This window comes from Salmo salar, chromosome ssa20, assembly GCF_905237065.1.
Source record: "Salmo salar chromosome ssa20, Ssal_v3.1, whole genome shotgun sequence".
Taxonomy (NCBI): Eukaryota; Metazoa; Chordata; class Actinopteri; order Salmoniformes; family Salmonidae; genus Salmo; species Salmo salar.
Genome location: NC_059461.1, coordinates 63,638,109 through 63,657,541, shown reverse-complemented (window position 1 = coordinate 63,657,541; position 19,433 = coordinate 63,638,109). Strand labels below are relative to the sequence as shown.

Below are 19,433 nucleotides of genomic sequence, written 5' to 3'. Positions count from 1 at the left end.
CACCAGGCCATCCTCCGAAACGCTTCGCCTCACTGAGCGTGCAGATGCACTCACACCTGCCTGCTGCCATTCCTGAGCAAGCTCTGTACTGGTGGTGTCCCGATCCCGCAGCTGAATCAACTTTAGGAGACGGTCCTGGCGCTTGCTGGACTTTCTTGGGCGCCCTGAAGCCTTCTTCACAATTGAACCGCTCTCCTTGAAGTTCTTGATGATCCGATAAATGGTCGATTTAGGTGCAATCTTACTGGCAGCAATATCCTTGCCTGTGAAGCCCTTTTTGTGCAAAGCAATGATGACGGCACGTGTTTAATTGCAGGTAACCATGGTTGACAGAGGAAAAACAATGATTCCAAGCACCACCCTCCTTTTGAAGCTTCCAGTCTGTTATTCGAACTCAATCAGCATGACAGAGTGATCTCCAGCCTTGTCCTCGTCAACACTCACACCTGTGTTAACGAGAGAATCACTGACATGATGTCAGCTGGTCCTTTTTGGCAGGGCTGAAATGCAGTGGAAATGTTTTTTGGGGGATTCAGTTCATTTGCATGGCAAAGAGGGACTTTGCAATTAATTGCAATTCATCTGATCACTCTTCATAACATTCTGGAGTATATGCAAATTGCCATCATACAAACTGAGGCAGCAGACTTTGTGAAAATTAATATTTGTGTCATTCTCCAAACTTTTGGCCACGACTGTACGTGTTGCTTCTCTTCAGTGTTTAACATGATCTGTACTGTACCTTTTGGAAATCAAAATGTCTGCGTTCCAAATGGCATCCTTATCCCTATATGGGGCACTACTTTTGACCAGAACCCAATGGACCGGGTCAAAAGTAGTGCACTACATTGGGAATAGGGTGCCATTTTAGAGGTATCCCATATTAATGGGTTTGTCTGTCTGTGTTCCAGTGCTTGTACCCGCTGCAGCGTGTGACAGACACAGAGCGAACACTGTGTGAGCGTGCCCGGCAGCACTGTCTACTGGAGGAGAACAGACTATCTCACCTGGAGGAACAGACTCATCAGGCCCAACAGCAGGCAGAGGATGCCTTCAAGGAGGTCCCACTCATAGATAATAACATCAGCCTCTCTATCTATATGGTCCCAGTCACCTCTCTGCAATCATCATACTTATCACATTAGCACACTACGCCTGCCTATTCCCTGTATAGTGCACTACTTTTGACCAGGGACCTGGTCAAAAATAGTGGACTATATAGGGAAATGGGGGACATTTTGATGTTTGTCTTATGTTCCTAATACTGTATGTTATGTTTCCTTGGACCTACCTAGGTGAGTCCTCTGTACCAGACTGCACTTGATGCTCTTCAGTCTCTGAGCACGTCAGACCTGGTTGAGGTGCGACGCTACAGATTCCCCCCAGACGGAGTGATCATCGTTATGGACGCCATATGCCTGTTATTCAACCGCCCACGCAACTGGGAGAGCAGCAAACAGCTGCTGGGACAGTCCAACTTTTTCCAGGTCAGGGGTCAAACAGAATGAGGCATAATTTTCTATTGGTAGAATATATGAGAAGAATTAAGAAAGTTACGACCTTACGTATCCTTTTTTTAAAAAGGGATACTCTTTGTAATATGCACAGCGAGTTTGCAGTGACATACATCAAAGTTCATGGATTATCTCCTATCATGAGGTAATCTGTCTTGTCTGTTTTTTCTTAGGAGTTGGAGTTCTTTGACCGCTCCATGTTGAGCGACGACCTGTTCCGTCAGTTGGGCCAGATAGTGCCGCAACGAGCATTCCTACCGGAGTCTGTGCGAGGTGTGAGCCGGGCGTGTGAGTCCCTGTGCCGCTGGGTGAGGGCAGTGTACCAGTATGCTTGTGTCCAGCGCCACATGGCCCCCCAGGAGGCCCGGAAGAAACAGCTGGAAGTGCGCATGGCGGAGAGCCGTGCCCGGCTGCGTGTGGCCAGGTGTGAAGTCCTGTTGTAATTTGGTTGAAGGACAGTAGGGGGACCATGTGTGTTTATTTCACCTTTATTTAACCAGGTAGGCCAGTTGAGAACAAGTTCTCATCTACAACTGCGACCTGGCCAAGATAAAGCAAAGCAGTGCGACACAAACAACACAGAGTTACACATGGGATAAACAAACATACAGTCAATAACACAATAGAAAAATCTATATACAGTGTGTGCAAATGTAGTAAGATTAGGGAGGTAAGGCAATAGTGAAATAATTACAATTTAGCATTAACACTGGAGTGATAGATGTGCAGAAGATGAATGTGCAAGTAGAGATACTGTGGTGCAAAGGAGCAAAAAAATAAATAGCAATATGGGGATGAGGTAGTTGGGTGGGCTATTTACAGATGGGCTGTGTACAGGTGCAATGATCGGTAAGCTGCTCTGACAGCTGATGCTTAAAGTTAGTGAGGGAGATATAAGACTCCAGCTTTAGTGATTTTTGCAATTTGTTCCAGTCATTGGCAGCAGAGAACTGGAAGGAAAGGCAGCCAAAGGAGGAGTTGGCTTTCGGGATGACCAGTGAAATATACCTGCTGGAGTGCGTGCTACGGGTGGGTGCTGCTATGGTGACCAGTGAGCTGAGATAAGGCGGGGCTTTACCTAGCAAAGACTTATAGATAACCTGAAGTCAGTGCGTTTGCCGACGAATATGTAGCGAGGGCCAGCCAACGAGAGCATACAGGTCGCAGTGGTGGGTAGTATATGGTGCTTTGTTGACAACACGGATGGCACTGTGATAGACTACATCCAGTTTGCTGAGTAGAGTGTTGGAGGCTATTTTGTAAATGACATCGCTGAAGTCAAGGATCGGTAGGATAGTCAGTTTTACGAGGGTATGTTTGGCAGCATGAGTGAAGGAGGCTTTGTTGTGAAATAGGAAGCCGATTCTAGAATTAATTTTGGATTGGAGATGCTTCATGTGAGTCTGGAAGGAGAGTTTACAGGCTAACCAGACACCTAGGTATTTGTAGTTGTCCACATATTCTAAGTCAGAACCCCCCAGAGTAGAGATGCTAGATGGGCGGGCGGGTGCGGACAGCGATCGGTTGAAGAGCATGCATTTAGTTTGACTTGCATTTAAGAGCAGTTGGAGGCCATGGAAGGAGTGTTGTATGGCATTGAACCTCGTCTGGAGGTTAGTTAACACAGTGTCCAAAGCAGGGCCAGAAGTATACAGAAAGGTGTTGTCTGCATAGAGGTGGATCAGAGAATCACCAGCAGCAAGAGCGACATCATTGATGTATACAGAGAAAAGTGTCGGCCCGAGAATTGAACCTTGTGGCACCCCCATAGAGACTGCCAGAGGTCCGGACAACAGGCCCTCTGATTTGACACACTGAACTCTATCTGAGAGGTCTGAGAGAAACCAAGGCTGTTAAGTCTGCTGATAAGAATGCAGTGATTGACAGAGTCGAAAGCCTTGGCCAGGTCGATGAAGACGGCTGCACAGTATTGTTTTTTATTGATGGCGGTTATGATATCGTTTAGGACCTTGAGCGTGGTTGAGGTGCACACATGACCAGCTCGGAAACCAGAAGGTACGGTAGGATTGGAAATGGTCGGTGATCTGTTTGTTAACTTGGCTTACCTACTCATTCAAGGGTTTTTCTTTATTTTTACTATTTTCTACATTGTAGAATAATTGTGTAGACATCACAACTATGAAATAACACATATGGAATCATGTAGTAACCAAAAAAAGTGTTCAACAAATCAAAATGTATTTGAGATTCTTCAAAGTAGCCACCCTTTGACTTGATGACAGCATTACACATTCTTGGCATTTTCTCAACCAGCTTCATGAGGTAGTCACCTGGAATGCATTTCAAACCATTTCAAGGTGTGCCTGTTCAAAGTTAATTTGTGGAATTTCTTTCCTTCTTAATGCATTTGAGCCAATCAGTTGTGTTGTAACAAGGTAGGGGTGGTATACAGAAGATAGCCCTATTTGGTAAAAGACCAAGTCCATATTATGACAAGAACAGCTCAAATAAGCAAAGAGAAACAACAGTCCATCATTACTTCAAGACATGAAGGTCAGTTGATCCTGTGCAATCGCAAAAACCCTCAAGCGCTATGATGAAACTGTCTCTCATGAGGACCACCACAAGAAAGGAAGACCCAGCGTTACCTCTGCTGCAGAGGATAAGTTCATTAGAGTTACCAGCCTTAGAAATTGCAGCCCAAATAAATGTTTCACAGAGTTCTAGTAACAGACACATCTCAACATCAACTGTTTAGAGGAGACTGTGTGAATCAGGCCTTCATGGTCAACTTTCTGCAAAGAAACCACTACTAAAGGAAACCAATAAGAAGAATATACTTGCTTTGGCCAAGAAACACGAGCAATGGACATTAGACTGGTGGAAATCTGTCCTTTGGTCTGATGAGTTCAAATTTTGGATTTTTGGTTCCAACCGCTGTGTCTTTGTGAGACGCGGAATAGGTGAACGGATGATCTCCGCATGTCTGGTGAAGGAGGTGGTGTGGGGTGCTTTGCTGTTGACACTGTCAGTGATTTATTTGGAATTCAAGGCACACTTAACCAGCATGGGGTACCACAACATTCTGCAGCGATACGCCATCCCATCTGGTTTGTGCTTATTGGGACTATCATTTGTTTTTCAACAGGACAGTGACCCAAGGCTGTGTAAGGGCTATTTGTCCAAGAAGGAGAGTGATGGAGACCCACTGACTTTTTCTTTTTTCCACATTTTGTTACGTTACAGCCTTATTCTAAAATGGATAAAAATAATTAAATCCTCAGCAATCTATACACAATACCACATAATGACAAAGCAAAAACAGGTTTTTAGAAATGTTGGCAATATTATAAAAAAATGTAAAACAGATTTATTTACATAAGTATTCAGACTCTGCTATGAGACTCAATTGAGCTCAGGTGCATCCTGTTTCCATAGATCATCCTTGAGATGTTTCTAAAACTTTATTGGGAGTCTACCTGTGATAAATTCAATTGATTGGACATGATTTGGAAAGGCAGACAGCTGTCTATATAAAGGTTCCACAGTTGACAGTGCAAGTCAGAGCAAAAACCAAGCCATGAGGTCAAAGGAATTGTTCGTAGAACTCTGAGACAGGACTGTGTCGAGGCACAGATTTGGGTAACGGTACCAAAAATAGTCTGCAGCATTGAAGGTCCCCAAGAAGACAGAGGCCTCCATCATTCTTAAATGGAAGAAGTTTGGAACCCCCAAGACTCTTCCTAGAGCTGTCCGCTCGGCCAAACTGAGCAATCGGAGGAGAAGGGCCTTGGTCAGGGAAGTGACCAAGAACCCGATGGTCACTCTGACCGAGCTCCAGAATTCTTCTGTGGAGATCGGAGAATCTTCCAGAAGGTCAACCATCTCTGCAGCACTCCACCAATCAGGCCTTTATGGTAGAGTGGCCAGACAGAAGCCACTCCTCAGTAATAGGCACATGACAGCTCACTTGGAGTTTGCCAAAAGGCACCTAAAGAATCTCAGACCATGAAACCAAGACTGAACTCTTTGGCCTGAATGCCAAGCCTGTCTGGAGGAAACCTGGCACCATCCCTACAGTGAAGCATGGTGGTGGCAGCATCATGCTGTGGGGATGTTTTTCAGCGGCAGGGACTGGGAGACTAGTCAGGATCGAAGGAAAGATTAATGGAGTAAAGTACAGAGAGATCCTTGATGAAAACCTGCTCCAGAGTTCTCAGGACCTCAGACTAGGACGAAGGATCACCTTCCAACAGGACAACAACCATAAGCACACAGCCAAGACAGTGCAGGAGTGGCTTCAGGACAAGTCTCAATGTCCTTGAGTGGCCCAACAAGAGCCCGGACTTGAACCCGATAGAACATCTCTGGAGAGACCTGAAAATAGCTGTGCAGCGACCCTCCCCATCCGACCTGACAGAGCTTGAGAGGATCTGCAGAGAAAAATGGGAGAAACTCCCCAAATAAGGATGTGCCAAGTTTGTAGCCTCATACCCAAGAAGACTCGATGCTTGAATCGCTGCCAAAGGTGCTTCAACAAAGTACTGAGTGAAATGTCTGAATACTTATGTAAATGTGATTTTTCAGTGTTATTTTTTATACATTTGCAAAAATATCTAAACCTGTTTTTGCTGTGTCATTATGGGGTATTGTGTGCAGATTGATGAGGGGGGAAAAAAACAATTTAATACATTTTAGAATAAGGCTGTAACGTAACAAAATGTGGAAAAAGTCAAGAGGTCTGAATACTTTCCGAATGCACTGTATAAAGGACTAGGTCAAACAATATGCCAGTTAAGACAAGAAGATTCAAATATACCATAACTCTTAGTGCCACTATTCAACAAGGGACTAACTTCCTCATTCGGAATGACTGGAAGTGAGTGATAGCAGCACAGAAAGTTCGCCATCAAAGTGAAAAATAAACACAATCGTAGTGAATTTCAGCAAGGTACTCAGCAGACACATGCCATAACTGCTTTACTGCCACTATTCATTTAGACGTTTTTAAAAGTATCTACAGCCACTTAATTACTGGATATCCCTTCCACTGATCATGTTTTCAATGCTAATCCTGTAGAATCCAGCAATGGCGCTGGTCCCATGAATTTGTGTATTTTCTAACGCTTCCATATAGAATTATTGCGTTGTCTTTACCTTCCCATCGTCAACCTAGATATAAGAAGTAGGAAAGTTTGAAGATTGTAAGTATGGGAGCAGGTGGCCTTGAATAAATAACAAACGTCTAGGTATTGCGATACTACACCAGGCTGCAGGAGGAGGAGGCCCGGGAGCAGCTGGAGGACATGGAGAGACAGCAGCAGTTCCTCAGACTGGACCTGGAAGAACTGACCACCCAGCTGTGTAAGGCTGAGACCCTGGAAAGAAAAGCTGCTGCTGCAGTACAGCAGGTCCAGTGTCACATCACTGACTGGACTGCTGCAGCAAAGGGAAGTAACACTCATACTAAAAACACACTGTAACACTCATACTAATACATGCCAATGGATATGTCCCAAATGGAACTCTATTCCCTATATAGTGCACTACTTGCACTTGGACTATGGGCCCTGGTCAAAAGTAGTGCACTATATTGGGAATAGAGTTACATTACAACTCGTACTGCTATATTTTACCTACAGTAATTTATTTACATTTTAATCAATCTTTTTTACTTTTGTGTTGATGTTTTAACAATAATGCAATTATGTTTTTATTCTAGAGAATAAAGAACCATAACATGGTCCACTCCTCCTCTCTTCTGTAGGAGACAGAGATTAATAACCAGACCATATCAGGGGACGCTCTGCTCCTGGCTGCCACCATCACCTACCTGGGTCCATTTGTGCCAGATGTACGGATGGTACTATTGGGGAAGTGGAGAGAGCTGTGTCTGTCTGGACACATTAACATCAACCCTGAGGACCCTAGGACCTCTCTACTCCCTAACCCTGCCTCCGTGGCCCCTGGGCCACCTGGGGCCCTTGAGGCCCCTCTCCATGTCCCCATCCCTATGGGAGCCGAGCTGCAGATGGCCCTGGCTAGGGCTGTAGGGGTGGACCAACGCCAGGTGCTCGGGGTGCCTCCCAGGCTGGTGCTCAAGCTGCTCCTGTGGGGATACAGAGGCCCCTGGGCTCAACACTGGCCCCTGCTGGCAGACGCTCAGCAACATGAGATGAGTGCCCAGGCCATGCTGCTGACAGGTGAGCAACTAGGAGCCCCTAGGGGCTGATCTTAAGTAAGTTTTGTGTTTTCCTCACTAATGGTTAATGTCAGGATTGAGGGAGAGGAAGCTGATCCTAGATCTTTACCTAGGGCAGGTATTCCCAAACTGGAAGAAAAAAAAAGCGCAATGCCGTTGGGGATACGCCAAATATAAAAATGTGATTCACATTAAAAAAATAATAATAATTATATACACTGCTCAAAAAAATAAAGGGAACACTTAAACAACACAATGTAACTCCAAGTCAATCACACTTCTGTGAAATCAAACTGTCCACTTAGGAAGCAACACTGATTGACAATACATTTCACATGCTGTTGTGCAAATGGAATAGACAACAGGTGGAAATTATAGGCAATTAGCAAGACACCCCCAATAAAGGAGTGGTTCTGCAGGTGGGGACCACAGACCACTTCTCAGTTCCTATGCTTCCTGGCTGATGTTTTGGTCACTTTTGAATGCTGGCGGTGCTTTCACTCTAGTGGTAGCATGAGACGGAGTCTACAACCCACACAAGTGGCTCAGGTAGTGCAGCTCATCCAGGATGGCACATCAATGCAAGCTGTGTCTGTCAGCGTAGTGTCCAGAGCATGGAGGCGCTACCAGGAGACAGGCCAGTACATCAGGAGACGTGGAGGAGGCCGTAGGAGGGCAACAACCCAGGACCGCTACCTCCACCTTTGTGCAAGGAGGAGCAGGAGAAGCACTGCCAGAGCCCTGCAAAATGACCTCCAGCAGGCCACAAATGTGCATGTGTCTGCTCAAACGGTCAGAAACAGACTCCATGAGGGTGGTATGAGGGCCCGACGTCCACAGGTGGGGGTTGTGCTTACAGCCCAACACCGTGCAGGACGTTTGGCATTTGCCAGAGAACACCATGATTGGCAAATTCGCCACTGGCGCCCTGTGCTCTTCACAGATGAAAGCAGGTTCACACTGAGCACATGTGACAGACGTGACAGAGTCTGGAGACGCCGTGGAGAACGTTCTGCTGCCTGCAACATCCTCCAGCATGACCGGTTTGGCGGTGGGTCAGTCATGGTGTGGGGTGGCATTCTTTGGGGGGCCGCACAGCCCTCCATGTGCTCGCCAGAGGTAGCCTGACTGCCATTAGGTACCGAGATGAGATCCTCAGACCCCTTGTGAGACCATATGCTGGTGCGGTTGGCCCTGGGTTCCTCCTAATGCAAGACAATGCTAGACCTCATGTGGCTGGAGTGTGTCAGCAGTTCCTGCAAGAGGAAGGCATTGATGCTATGGACTGGCCCGCCCGTTCCCCAGACCTGAATCCAATTGAGCACATCCGGGACATCATGTCTCGCTCCATCCACCAACGCCACGTTGCACCACAGACTGTCCAGGAGTTGGTGGATGCTTTAGTCCAGGTCTGGGAGGAGATCCCTCAGGAGACCATCCGCCACCTCATCAGGAGCATGCCCAGGCATTGTAGGGAGGTCATACAGGCACGTGGAGGCCACACACACTACTGAGCCTCATTTTGACTTGTTTTAAGGACATTACATCAAAGTTGGATCAGCCTGTAGTGTGGTTTTCCACTTTAATTTTGAGTGTGACTCCAAATCCAGACCTCCATGGGTTGATAAATTGGATTTCCATTGATTATTTTTGTGTGAAGTTGTTGTCAGCACATTCAACTATGTTAAGAAAAAAGTATTTAATAAGATTATTTTTTTCATTCAGATCTAGGATGTGTTGTTTAAGTGTTCCCTTTATTTTTTTGAGCAGTATATATATATATATAGCCTATATATATATACACTGCTCAAAAAAATAAAGGGAACACTTAAAGAACACAATGTAACTCCAAGTCAATCACACTTCTGTGAAATCAAACTGTCCACTTAGGAAGCAACACTGATTGACAATAAATTTCACATGCTGTTGTAAAGAAAAAAGTATTTAATAAGATTTTTTCTTTCATTCAGATCTAGGATGTGTTGTTTAAGTGTTCCCTTTATTTTTTTGAGCAGTATATATATATATATTATTATTATTATTTTTTTTTTATTCACATTTTCAAACAGCTTTTTTTCTCGCCTGAGTTGCCTCATTTCACTGCCAAAAATAAAATTAAACCATTTAGTGTTCATCGAAATAACATCACAATGTTAAATACAGGTAGCCTAGTCAAATAATTAACATCCAATAACATTAACCGTTACTCTCTCGCGGCAGTGTTGCCAACTTAGCGACTTTGCCGCTATATTTAGCGAGTATTCAGACCCCTCTAGAGACACATTTTCAAAAAAGCGACTAGCGACAAATCTAGCGACTTTTTATGGTGTTATTGGCGACTTTTGCTGACCAGTCCGGACACGTGTGTCGCAAAATAAATTTAGAAATCCATGTTATTCAATTATTGCACCCACACTGCTTGCCAACGAGCGTCTGCGATGCCAAGGGCTAAAATAGAACTCCATTCTATTTCTGACGCAGATCGCGCTGAAAGTCCTGCCTCTCCCATTTCCTCATTGGTTTATAGAAGCAGGTACCCACGTGCCATCTCCTCATTGGTTATACCCACGTGGGTGATTGAAAGACGAACTGTTTTGCCGGTCATCGTGGTAATACTATGAAAGTTTAGATGCCAATCACCATGTAAGTTCAAAGATGAAAAAGCCTGGAAGGAGGAGAGATGACTAGAAACGATTTGGTTGGCCGTTTTATGTGTGGATTAATTGTCGGAGTAGAGGACCTTGTGCATTTCAGGTAAAATAACAACTCAATGTTTATATCCCAGGACAAATTAGCTAGCAACATCAAGCTAGTTAACAGGACAAATTAGCTAGCAAGTGCAAGCTAAATTGCCATAAATGTTTAATGCTTTTCGACCTGTCCCCAAGTTAATGTCATTGGTTCAGAGTTTGTTTTGATATTTTAACCTGCGTGTTGTGATCTTTGGTGTAGGGGGACAAAATACATTTATGCACGCGTGCAGCCGGTTTGGGTTCCGAGCAGCGGGTGCTGCCGTGGGCCCCGCCCCCGTCCCAAAGCACTCACAGGCTGCCCATCCTCGTGCAGCAGTCCCTCCCAGCTACAGGAGGAGATATTCACCCCTCCGCGTCCAGACTGCAAATGAATCGTGCATGCGGGAAGCCGCCGCTGGCTGATTCCGGCCTGGCATACAGGGCAGGGTGTAAATGTAAAAAAAAACGTACAAATTAAAAAAAATTAAAATGTAAAACTAAGTAACTCCGCCAGAGTCTCTCTTTGGGTCACTTTTGCCGGTCCCAAGCCCGGATAAAGGAGGGTTGGAATTGTGACATTTAAAAAAAACAAGAATTGACAGAAGAAAATTCATTTGTAGTTCTAAACATATTTAGGGTGTTTTTTACTCACTTTTTATCTCTCCGACGTTATTCCTCTCTCCTACAGCGTCCATCACAATTACATGCACATGGCCAATTATGCAAATTAGGCGATGACATCATTTAGCGACTTTTAGGACAGCCAATAGTTACTTTGCTTACTGAGGAGTTGGCAACACTGTCTCGCGGGAATTCCATTACCGGTCCGTATGTAGCCAAATGTAGCTGTTGCTCATTCCGTTTGCTCGAAAATGGATGAATGGTTAGAAAAAGTAAGGCCAGATAGAGACAGATACCAGCTATAGAGACAGATCCTGCACCTGTTGACGACACAAGTTGTTCTGCTTCCACGAGCACATCCAATGCTAGCATCAGTAATTCTACATTTGTTGTTAGCTTAGCTAGCATGGACACTGACAGTTGTGAATCTGATTCAGCCGAAGAGCTACTGCCCCCTGACCTGGGAAAGCACTGAACAACAGACATGGACGTTGGACCATCGAAGAGGCGCAAATATGATGAGAACTACATTGATTTGGGGTTCACTTATATTGGGAGTAGTGCCTTTCCTTAGCCACAGTGTGTTATATGTGCAAAAGTACTATCTTACAAGTCGATGAAACATTCACTCTTGCGCAGACATTTAGAAACAAAACGTGCCAATCTGAAAAATAAGCCACAGGATTTTTTTGAGTGAGAATTAAGACGACTTTCGAGTAGTAAGACATGTATAAAAGCAACAGATACCATTAATAAGAAGCGGCAAGAAGCGTCTTTTATGGTGAGATACCGAGTGGCTTGGACAAAGCAAGCCCCATACAATTGTGGAGGACTTAAGTCTTCCTACTGCAGCGGATATGGCTGTGACAATGCTGGGGGAAAAGGCCAAAAAAAACTATACAGACAATGCCTTCATCAAACAACACTGTTTCATGACGCATCAGTGACATGGCAGGAGATGTTTTGAAACAACTACTGCTTTGCATACAAGCCAGTGAATTATATGCGTTACAGCTGGATGAGTCAACAGACGTGGTGGGCCTGGCACAGCTCCTGGTATATGTCCATTATGTTTATGGGGGGTCAATTAAGGAAGACATCCTGCAAACCAGTACAACAGGAGAGGATATTTTTAAAGTACTGGACAGCTTTGTGACATCAAATGGACTTTGGTGGTCAAGATGTGTTGGTATCTGTACTGATGGCGCAAAAACCTTGACAGGGAGACATACTGGCTTCCAGTTGAAGCTCGCATTCGCTACAAGACTAAATGACTTAAATGTAAATGTAATAGTGGAGTGGTAACGCGTGTGCAAGCAGTTGCTCCCGACATCACTTGGGTACACTGCAGCATCCACCGAGAAGCTCTTGCTGCCAAGGGAATGCCTGACAGTTTGAAAGACGTTGGACACTACAGTGAAAATGGTTAACTTTGTTAAAGCAAGGCCCCTGAACTCTCGTGTATTTTCTACACTATGCAATATGGGCAGCGACCATATAACGCTTTTACAACATACAGAAGTGCACTGGTTATTAAGAGGCAAAGTATTGACACATATTTTTTAATTGAGAGACGAGCTTAGTTTTTTTTTACTGACCATAATTTTCACTTGTCTGACCGCTTATATGATGATGAGATTCTCACACAACTGGCCTATCTGGGTGATGTTTTTTCTCGCCTTAATGATCTGAATCTAGGATTACAGGGACTCTCCACAACTATATTCAATGTGCGCGACAAAATTGAGGCTATGATTAAGAAGTTGGAGCTCTTCTCTGTCTGCATTAACAAGGACAACACACAGGTCTTTCCATCATTGTATGATTTGTTTGTGTGCAAATGAACAAGCTTACGTACAATGTCAAATGTGATATAGCGTAGCACATGAGTGAATTGGGTGCGCAATTACGAAGGTACTTTCCTGAAACGGATGACACAAAGAACTGGATTCATTATCCCTTTCATGCCCTGCCTCCAGTCCACTTACCGATATCTGAACAAGAGAGCCTCATCGAAATTACAACAAGCGGTTCTGTGAAAATTGAATTTAATCAAAGCCACCGCCAGATTTCTGGATTGGGCTGCGCTCAGAGTATCCTGCCTTGGCAAATCGTGCTGTTAAGACACTGATGCCCTTTGCAACCACGTGCCTATGTGAGAGTGGATTCTTGGCCCTCACTAGCATGAAAACTAAATACAGGCACAGACTGTGTGGAAAATTATTTAAGACTGAGACTCTCTCCAATACAACCCAACATTACAGTTATGTGCATCCTTTCAAGCACACCCTTCTCATTAACATGTGGTGAGTTATTCACAATTTTCGATGAACAAATAAGGATTTATATATAATATAATCAATAATTTTGCTCTTTATTATTTGTGCCCTGGTCCTATAAGAGCTCTTTGTCACTTTCCACGAGCCGGGTTGTGACAAAAACTCACACTCATTCTTATGTTTAATAAATGCATCGTATAGTGTGTGTGGCAAGCTTACAATGATGGAAAAAACATTTGTGAACGCGCTCACCCTGGTGCTAGAGGGGGTCCGCAGCTGGAGGTTGAATGTTAGAAGGGGTACGGGACTATAAAAAGTTTGGGAACCACTGACCTAGGGGAAACATCACAGTTAAGGTTAAACAAAAACTGATTTGTACATTTTGGGTTTGAGAAACGCTGATTGTGTATGTTGCTTCCCCATCAGGCCATCTTCCAGGGGACGACACCACAGCTCAGAGGGAGGGAGAGTATGAGCTTGTGGTCAGTGCTGATGACCCAGACCTACTGGACAAAGTCAGGCAGGGTTCAGAGAAAGGTGAGTTAATGGAGTTAGTACATATTGTGCTGGAGGTACATTTAGATGTTTGTGAGACTGATACTGGTTCCTTTCCTTGAGGGGCTTTACTCTTTGTCCCTCACTCACATCATATTGTGAGCCTGGTGGTCCCAGATGTGGTCCAGTATGGTTCAGTTGGTAGAGCATGGTGCTTGCACCGCCAAGGTTGTGGGTTCGATTCCTGGGGCCAACCATACGTAAAATATATGCAAGCATAACTAATTCGCTTTGGATAAAATGGCATATTAGCTGTGTGTGCTCTTGCGAACAACATTTCTGTCATTGTCAACATGACATGAGTGAAATTATGGCACAGACTAAGGCTATAATTTTGTTTCCGTGCAGGATTGAGGGTGTTGGTTACCCACGTGGAGCGAGCAGTCCCCAGCCCAGAATTCCTGGAGTTGTTGATGCGGCCGGCAGGGAGCCATTCTCCTGGTCTGAGACGACCTGTTCAGACAGCCCATCCTGAGTTTTGCCTGTTCCTCAGCACTGCACTACCAGTCAGACTCATACTCAATGGTAGGAAATATATATACCAGTACATACTTTTCTTTCTGCTCATGAAAGTAGTAGTTGTCTGAGCCAGAACGGCCTATAGGGCAGGAGCCTATATCCTGTTTCTGTAGCGTGAGGCAGCTTGATGTACAAGTACACCCTCTCCCTGGACAGGACCCAATGAAAATACTAGGTTACTAGATTAATTCTCCATTGTGTCCCCACAGAGATCCACCCGTCTATCCTGTCTGAGGTGTGTGTCATTGACCTCTCTCTGAGCTCCACTGAGGTGCAGGAGCTCATGTTGACAGAGCTAGTGCAGTCCGAGTGTCTGGAGCTGTGGGTTCAGCACTGTCTCGTCAACACCGACAAGAAGGCACTACAGGACAAACTGTGCCAGGAAGAGGTGACCCAATAAAAATGAGACCTCTATTTCTCTGGCTTTAGAATATAGTATATTGCTCTGTGTTATACTGTATGTTGCATCCCAAATGAAACCCTATTCCCTATATAGTGCACTACTTTTAACCAGAGTCCTGTGCACTACATAAGGAATAGGGTGCCATTTGGGAATCACAATACGGGTTTATAGCAAAGGATTTATTCCCTTTATTCCCTCTCCCCAGGTCTCTCTAATGGAGTACATCCTCCAGTCCTTCACCCCTCTGCTGCAGGACCCTGAGTTCCTACCCCGGGTGTCAGCCTGTCAGACAGCCTCCCAGAAGCTGCAGGCTGAGATTATGGAGCTGAGCCTGGAGCTGGAGCGCCACAAGCCCCTCCTGGCTGACTTCCACAGAGTGGCAGGGCTGGCCACAGCCCTCTACCAGGCCTTGCAGGAGGTGGCACGCCTCTCCCCATTCTACTTGTTCCCCCTGAGGAACTTCCTGTTCGCTGTGAGGGGGACGTTAGTCCTGAAGGGCCGACCGGATGTTACCTTTAGTGGAGAGGTAGTGACAGGGGCGGTCATGGCAGAGATCACGCATAGGATGGTATCTCACCTGTTGGCCCAGTACCGGCCCTGCCTGTTCCAGAGCCATGCAACCCTGCTGAGGCTCCTGGTGTCTGTGGCTCTGTTCCTGCACAACGAGGGCTGCTCGGAGGTGGAGCGGTTGGCATTCCTCAGGGGCCTAGGAGATATGGACCTCCCAGTAGATGCTTCCACACCAGCCTCACCTCCACCGTCTACCTCTCCATCTCAGCATCATGTGCTCCCCAGCTGGGTGCCTCCTCACACCCACACAGAGGTCCTCCGGCTGCAAAATATCCCAGCCTTCACAGGGCTGCTCTCATCCCTGGCCACCTCTCCCAGCCAGTGGCAGGAGTACCTGCGCTTCCCCTCCTCCACAGTGGTGGGGCCTGTCCCCTGTCGCTCTCACTCCCACCTGTCCACTCTGCAGAGGGCTCTCCTCTGGAAGACCATGCTGCCCCACTGGCTGGCTGCTGTGGCTGAGGACCTGGCTGCCTGTCATCTGGGCCAGCCCGTGCGGTCAGCGGTAGCTGGGGCCCCTCACACCGGCTCCCCAGAGGCCCTCTCCGGCTTCCTGAACAAACACAATGGGCCAGTCATAGTCACACTCCCAGGCCCAAGCAGAGATGGATGGGCTAGCATCCAACCACTTCACTGGCTGAAACAAGTGTCCCAGTACCAAACAGACAAAAGAGGGGTAATGCTTGTCTTACATACACACAAACATACCTTTTGTGTTCAATTTAAATCAATTGCCATTATATCCAACATTCCAGTTTTGTGTAATAATCTTCTAAATGACTGTTGATTTCAGGTGAAAGTCATATCATTTGGAGCTAAATGCCAGAAGGAGGTCATCCTCTCAGCACTGAAGATAGCTGTTCATGATGGCCATTGGCTGGTTTTTAACAACTGTCATCTGTTAGACCAATGGGATGACGAAGTGGTGTGTCAACTCAATCAGTTGATATCCTGTGCAGCCAAAGGTGAGAATCACAATAATAATCACCAATCTTATCTGTGTAATCTCAAATCTAATCCTATTATAATTTCCAGGGCACCAAACAGATGTGGAGACAGATGGGCTGTGTGCAGGTAGTCGGGTCCACCCACGCTTCAGACTGTGGTTTATCACACGAGGATACACTCCACTCTCCATCCCAGGTACTCAATAGAACATACTATCACAGACACCTCTTTTCCTATGACTGTTAAGTGTTAGGATACTTCCCAAATGCCACCCTATTCAAAATATATTGTGAACTACTTTTGACTATGGGCGCCTGGTCAAAGATTAATGACTCTATTCAATTGGTATCGCAGAATTTCTGCACAAAAGCCCAATTGAAATTTAAAGGGAACGTTCCCACGTTGGATTTTTTTCCCCATCAGACCCGGGATTCAAACTGGCAAATCTCTGGTTGCTGACTCGACTCTCTAACCGTTACCCCTGGGGGGGTGCTATTTGGGATGCATGGCCAAGACATAAATACTATATAGACTGTATAGGGTGCCATTTGAAACTAATTGTCCTCTCCCCCTGGCAGCGTCAATGAGGGTGTGTGCGCTGCGTCTGGTCTGTGACTCTCCTTGGGATGTGAAGGAGGAGCTGTGCTCTTCTCTGCGTCAGGTTGTGTCTGTCACTTTGTCTGCCCCAACCTCTGGTGTCACATCCTGCACCATGGAACCCATGCTACGCGCTGCCATCCTGCACTCTGTCCTGCTGCAACGGCAGGCATACAAACACCTAGGCCAGGGAAACATCTATCACTGGTGAGATGACTATATATTGGCTATCATGATGACAGATGATACAAAGCCCTGCGACAGGCTAGTGTCCTGTCAAGGAGGTGTACCTGTACATCACAGGAGGCTGCTGAGGCTCATAATAATGGCCGGAACAGATCTAATGGAATGGCATCAAACACCTGGAAACCATGTGTTTTGATACCATTCCACTGATTCCGCTCCCATCATTACCACGAGCCCGTTCTCCAAAACGAAGGTCCCACCAACCTCCTGTACTGTACGTCAAGCTGCCTCACGCTACAGAAACTGGAGAAACAGCTCATGCCCTATGGGCCATTCTGGCTCTGACAAAGCTTACTTACTCTCATGATAGATGATGATGAATAGGACATATTATTATTACCACAACATTGGTTATATGCATGTTAAGGATGTTTTTATTTTTTTTCTCAAGGACTCAGGAGGACCTGCTGGTGCTGGTGGATGCTCAAGTCCGCATCGCCAAAGTCTGTGGCAACCCAACTGGGGCGCTGGAGTACATAGCAGGTAATGCTGCTTTCTCTACTTAGACCTTATGTAACAGTTGAGGACTCCCTGGTAACTAGTTAAATGAAGAACCATTCCATAAATTGAAATGGAATTGTCAATGGTAAACATATTGTTCATATTCTGTGAAAATATGAGTACCTAATTTCTTGGTATGCATCCCAAATAGCACCCTATTCCCTACATAGTGCACTAAATAGGGAGCCATTTGGGACAAACCTTTGATTTTGACCTTTGTGCTCCGGTATGTTGATAGCCAACCTGGTGTATGGAGGACATGTGGCAGACCTGGCAGACCGGGAGGCAGTGGAGAGTGTGTCTAGGGCCTGTCTCAGAGCAGCACCTCCTCTCTGGGGCAGTGGGCCTCACTCTCTCTCAGATATCATCCACATACCTTGCCGCTGGGGTACTGAAACACTTCACTTTTAACCAGCTACAATGCCATAACAGACCCTACTTACATCACTAACAAAATATATGTACTATATTAAAGGCCAACTCATATCCTATGAATTTGAAGTACATTACCCTACTTACATGTTCAATCTTCAGCAGTCAGTCATAGGAATCTGTTCTTCTGAGTAAGTGAGGAACATTTATTTTGCCATCTCTGCAGACTTATCAGGCCTGCTGCAAAGTCTGGAGCAACGTGTTCAGGCTTTGGCCAACACCAGCGACCCCTTGGTGTTGGGCTTTAGTGCTGGTTTGGCAGAAGAGCTGGTGAAGGTTCACAGCCGCACCCTGAACACCCTGCTTCAAGACTCCCAGAAGCCCTTTGGCAGGGTCAGGAGCACCAACAAGCTGACCCACCCTGCTCTGCTGCCAGACTTCACCCAGGCTCGGGACCGACTACTGGCCCTGAAGGAAAGTCTGGGACGCAAGGATGACATCAGGGTTGTGAGTGTAGGAGCTCCATCTCTGGGACCCCTACGCTACTTCCTCCAGGCAGAGTGGGACAGACTGGTTGATGTGGTTTCCTCCCTGCATTCTGAGCTTAACCAGCCCGTGCGAAACAGCAAGCCTACTGTCTCCTCGCTCCTGACCGTCTCAAGCCTGTTCCGCCTAGAAAGGAGAGCAGAGCTGCTCAAGGCGTACCTCTGTGATGAGGCCACCAGTGGTCCTTCCAATGCGTACCGCCTGTCTGCCTTCTCCAACGCCAGGGGCTTTCTGGGCGCATTAATCAGGGAGGCTGCCCATGCTAAGCAGAGGGACATCAGCAACATCTCTCTTCATTTCCAAGTACAGTAATCTCTAAACTGCCTCCCAAAGCTACCAGTACCACTCATTCTTATTAGATTAGACCTACTAAAAAGTTATATTCCATTTACTGCTGTTTTACCTTGTCTTGCTAGGTGCTCAGTGCTGCAACATCCCCAGCCTCTCTTCCCCTGAGCGGTGTATATCTGTGTGGACTAGAACTGAGAGGGGCACTGTGGGATACACGGCTAGGAGCCCTGCAGGACACGCTCTCCCCCCAGCCCTGCCTGCTCCCCCTCCTCTGGGTCAGAGCACGGGTGAGGAACACAGACACTGTCCGAGCCCCAGACAGCCCCCCCTGCAACACCTCCTCCCTGCCCCTCTACCACTGTCCCCTCTATCTGGACGGAGAGCATGGGGACAGTAGATACTGGGAACTGGCTGAGAATAACATTATCACCCGTGTCCCTCTAGTGGCCAAGCTAGATCCTGTGCTATGTACACTAAGAAGAGTGAGGCTTGTGAGTACCTTGTGAGACTCGACTGCAGAATTCAATGCTGCGATTATACTGAAGCACTTATTTCTAGACAGAGACAAGGTTTTTACAA

At 46.2% G+C, this 19,433-nt stretch overlaps 1 protein-coding gene across 2 annotated transcripts in view; it reads left to right on the top strand.

The window, feature by feature from the left end:
- dnhd1 (dynein heavy chain domain 1) overlaps positions 1-19,362 on the top strand; it is a 41,408-nt gene extending 22,046 nt beyond the window's left edge. For both annotated transcript variants that reach the window (XM_014163113.2, XM_014163112.2), the window contains exons 29-44: positions 912-1,061; positions 1,296-1,487; positions 1,688-1,938; positions 6,745-6,925; positions 7,243-7,678; positions 13,736-13,846; positions 14,213-14,389; positions 14,593-14,771; positions 14,992-16,029; positions 16,147-16,318; positions 16,389-16,496; positions 16,880-17,105; positions 17,536-17,627; positions 17,884-18,033; positions 18,244-18,866; positions 18,980-19,362. In XM_014163113.2, coding sequence (XP_014018588.2) covers positions 912-1,061; positions 1,296-1,487; positions 1,688-1,938; positions 6,745-6,925; positions 7,243-7,678; positions 13,736-13,846; positions 14,213-14,389; positions 14,593-14,771; positions 14,992-16,029; positions 16,147-16,318; positions 16,389-16,496; positions 16,880-17,105; positions 17,536-17,627; positions 17,884-18,033; positions 18,244-18,866; positions 18,980-19,360 — 4,467 coding nt within the window. In that variant the 3' untranslated portion in view covers positions 19,361-19,362. The remainder of the gene's footprint in view (positions 1-911; positions 1,062-1,295; positions 1,488-1,687; positions 1,939-6,744; positions 6,926-7,242; positions 7,679-13,735; positions 13,847-14,212; positions 14,390-14,592; positions 14,772-14,991; positions 16,030-16,146; positions 16,319-16,388; positions 16,497-16,879; positions 17,106-17,535; positions 17,628-17,883; positions 18,034-18,243; positions 18,867-18,979) is intronic.
- Positions 19,363-19,433: the final 71 nt, after the last annotated feature.